Below are 2,600 nucleotides of genomic sequence, written 5' to 3'. Positions count from 1 at the left end.
CCCCCCCCCCCCCCCCCCCCCCCCGCCCCTTTTATCCTCTTCTTTATCATGCAAAAAATATTAAGGCAATAACTCCTAAGTTTGAGTGTGTTTTCACTACCATGTCAGTATAACCGTTATTAATATCAGTAACAAAAAAAAATGACATGTATGCATTCAGGAAATTTTATTTACAGGTTTGCAGGGTTTTCTTTTTTTGTTGTGTCTTTGTTTTGATGATGAATGACCGTATAGCCAAAACCTTAACCTTTCAGCCATAAAACAAGAACCTACAGTATATATACTATTACTATCAGGATCTACTACTCGGGAGAGAATGCTGGAAGAAACTGTATGAATAGATAAAAAATATGCGTTACTGATTTTTCATCTATAATAAGCAGCATTAACTATTAACATGGCCTCCAAGACTGACTATTGGATCATGTGAAGATAACTGACCAAGAGAGAAAGAGACCACTTTCCCCCAATACACACAAACACACACACAGTGCGTAAATACTGCAGTCTGGCTACTGATTTAGTTACACAGCAAAACCAGAAGCATTTTAAAAGATGACACGAGGGGATGCTTGATTCAGTTCTAGTTATTGTTGTTTTAGAGGTGACAATAAGTCGCTGAGGGTGACGTGGAATGCTATGAGCAATAAAGGATTATCATGTATATTTCTGCCTGAGATTCAATAAAAACTTAAAACCTTGTTCACAGACATTAAAAATGTGTTATCTTCTTTTCTGAGTGATGTGGGGGTTGGCTTCAAAAAGGATGTGAACAGGTGCAGGTGAAAAATAGCCAACAAGCTTCAAGGTTCTTTCTCTAATCTGGACTATTATGTGTGAATTCAGGCCTTTATTCACACATTGGGTGTCTTGAGTCTGTTATTCTCACAAAAAACATTGTGACATGTCACAGTATGAAAAGCACGTGAGTACTAAAATGTTTCAGTTTAGCTGCTTCTGTTTCAGAGTCTGGGTTCTGTGTAGTTGAATAGAACAGAGCCAACATTAATGTTAACACATGTTCTTAGTAAGTGAAGTACAGATGTCTGCTGTGAAAAAGGCCTATTAACCTTCTGATTTTTCATGAAATGCACAAGATAGAAATTTCACGTGAAAATTAATCAGTAGAGTGCATCAAATCATAAATTGCAAAAATATTTTATAGCTCCATATGTTGGTTAGACACCAGGCACCAACCTGATCCCATATCCCTTTACTTCAGACTGATTATTAAGTAAAAAGTTTGGTACCTCTGCAGAGTTTCACTCAGTAAATCAGATGACACAAGCATTTTTCTTCAGTGACAAGACGAGGGCTCTCAGGTAAAATCTGCACACTGAAAATGTAAACAGAAGACAACCATCATTAAAAGTAAATAAAATAAAACAATAGAAATGTAATGCAGCTCTATTCTTGGTCTGATGAGGGCAATATATGGTTGAAAAGATGGACAGTCTAGCTAAGCCTACGTGGTGTATTTCTTAAATTTAGCCACTGAGTGTCACTGTTGTCTCTAAATGAGAGAAAGTTGTGCTCTACATATTCAGGTGAAATGTCCAGCCAAATGTAAGTTAAGTTTAAGCACAAGGACATTGTGGAAATATTATTTTTTAAGCTTTATTTATCCCTTAAACAAAAATTCAACCAAATAAAGTTGAACTATCTAACAAACACAGACTCAAGCACTAAAATATCAGAGAACACTGGACAGAAGAAAAGAACAGGACACAAAGACTGAGTGGCAGAGGCAGAGTCCTTGCCCCCTTTAGCATTCAGTTACTTACTGTCGCACAAATGTTTACATCCATTAATAACCATTTGTTCAACAACACCTACAGCAATGACGAGAAAGTAACAAAGTAGTGATACTGTATGAAATGACATTAAGTGGGTTATCTAACCCTTAAACATGCCGTCAGATTTTTTTTTAAATCTTTAATCTTTGTCAGTATCAGGTACAGTTGTTCACATCAAGAAAACATAGATGGTGGGAGCAGTTTTACCTTCAAGTCTGTAACTGGTAGTTTACCCATTTTCTTTATGCAGGAAATAGAGACACATTTCATCTTGAAAAAATAATGGACGTTTTAGCTCTAGTTCCTGGTTAGACAGTAGCTAAGCCTTGTTTTTTCTCATTGTTCTGTTGATTTTAAAGTTGGAGGACAGCCCATCAAGTGCTGCCAAATGCACAGCAGCATAATCATTACCAACATAGCTATAGTTGGGTGTAGGTGTTAGTGACAAGGACGTAACAATGTGGTACCTCTAAGGACATTTCCATTATGAACTCTTTACGGATCAAATCAAGATGAAAGTGTAATACAATATTTCAGATGTTCACTGGTTGATTTAAGACCCAACAAACAGGTAAACATTCTGAAACTATGTATCGCCTAAACATTTCCTTATTTAAATAAAATGGATCTGCATAATCTGACAGCTGTAAAGACATTCGAGGTTTCCTGTGTTTTTAAATCTGCATCTAACATCCATTTCTAAAACAGTCCAAACCTGGATTGAGGCGTTAAAGTGAAACCTGTAATAAACAGTAAGTCAACAGTACCAACCAGTTCGCATTATGGCACACTTTTTTTTTTTTT

General features: G+C 36.4%; 1 protein-coding gene across 1 annotated transcript in view; it reads right to left on the bottom strand.

Moving 5' to 3' along the window:
* The window catches only part of tmod1 (tropomodulin 1), a 27,398-nt gene that overhangs the window by 5,964 nt on the left and 18,834 nt on the right, over window positions 1-2,600 (bottom strand). The window contains exon 12 of the mRNA XM_087175739.1: window positions 1,251-1,336. Coding sequence (XP_087031865.1) covers window positions 1,275-1,336 — 62 coding nt within the window. The 3' untranslated portion in view covers window positions 1,251-1,274. The remainder of the gene's footprint in view (window positions 1-1,250; window positions 1,337-2,600) is intronic.

The sequence above is a fragment of the Seriola lalandi genome, unplaced genomic scaffold (genome assembly GCF_002814215.2).
Source record: "Seriola lalandi dorsalis isolate HSWRI2012SDOR001 ecotype SW California unplaced genomic scaffold, Sedor1 jcf7180002054486, whole genome shotgun sequence".
Classification (NCBI taxonomy): Eukaryota; Metazoa; Chordata; class Actinopteri; order Carangiformes; family Carangidae; genus Seriola; species Seriola lalandi.
The sequence above is the reverse complement of the archived record's forward strand: the minus strand, read 5'-3'. Positions and strand labels throughout refer to the sequence as shown.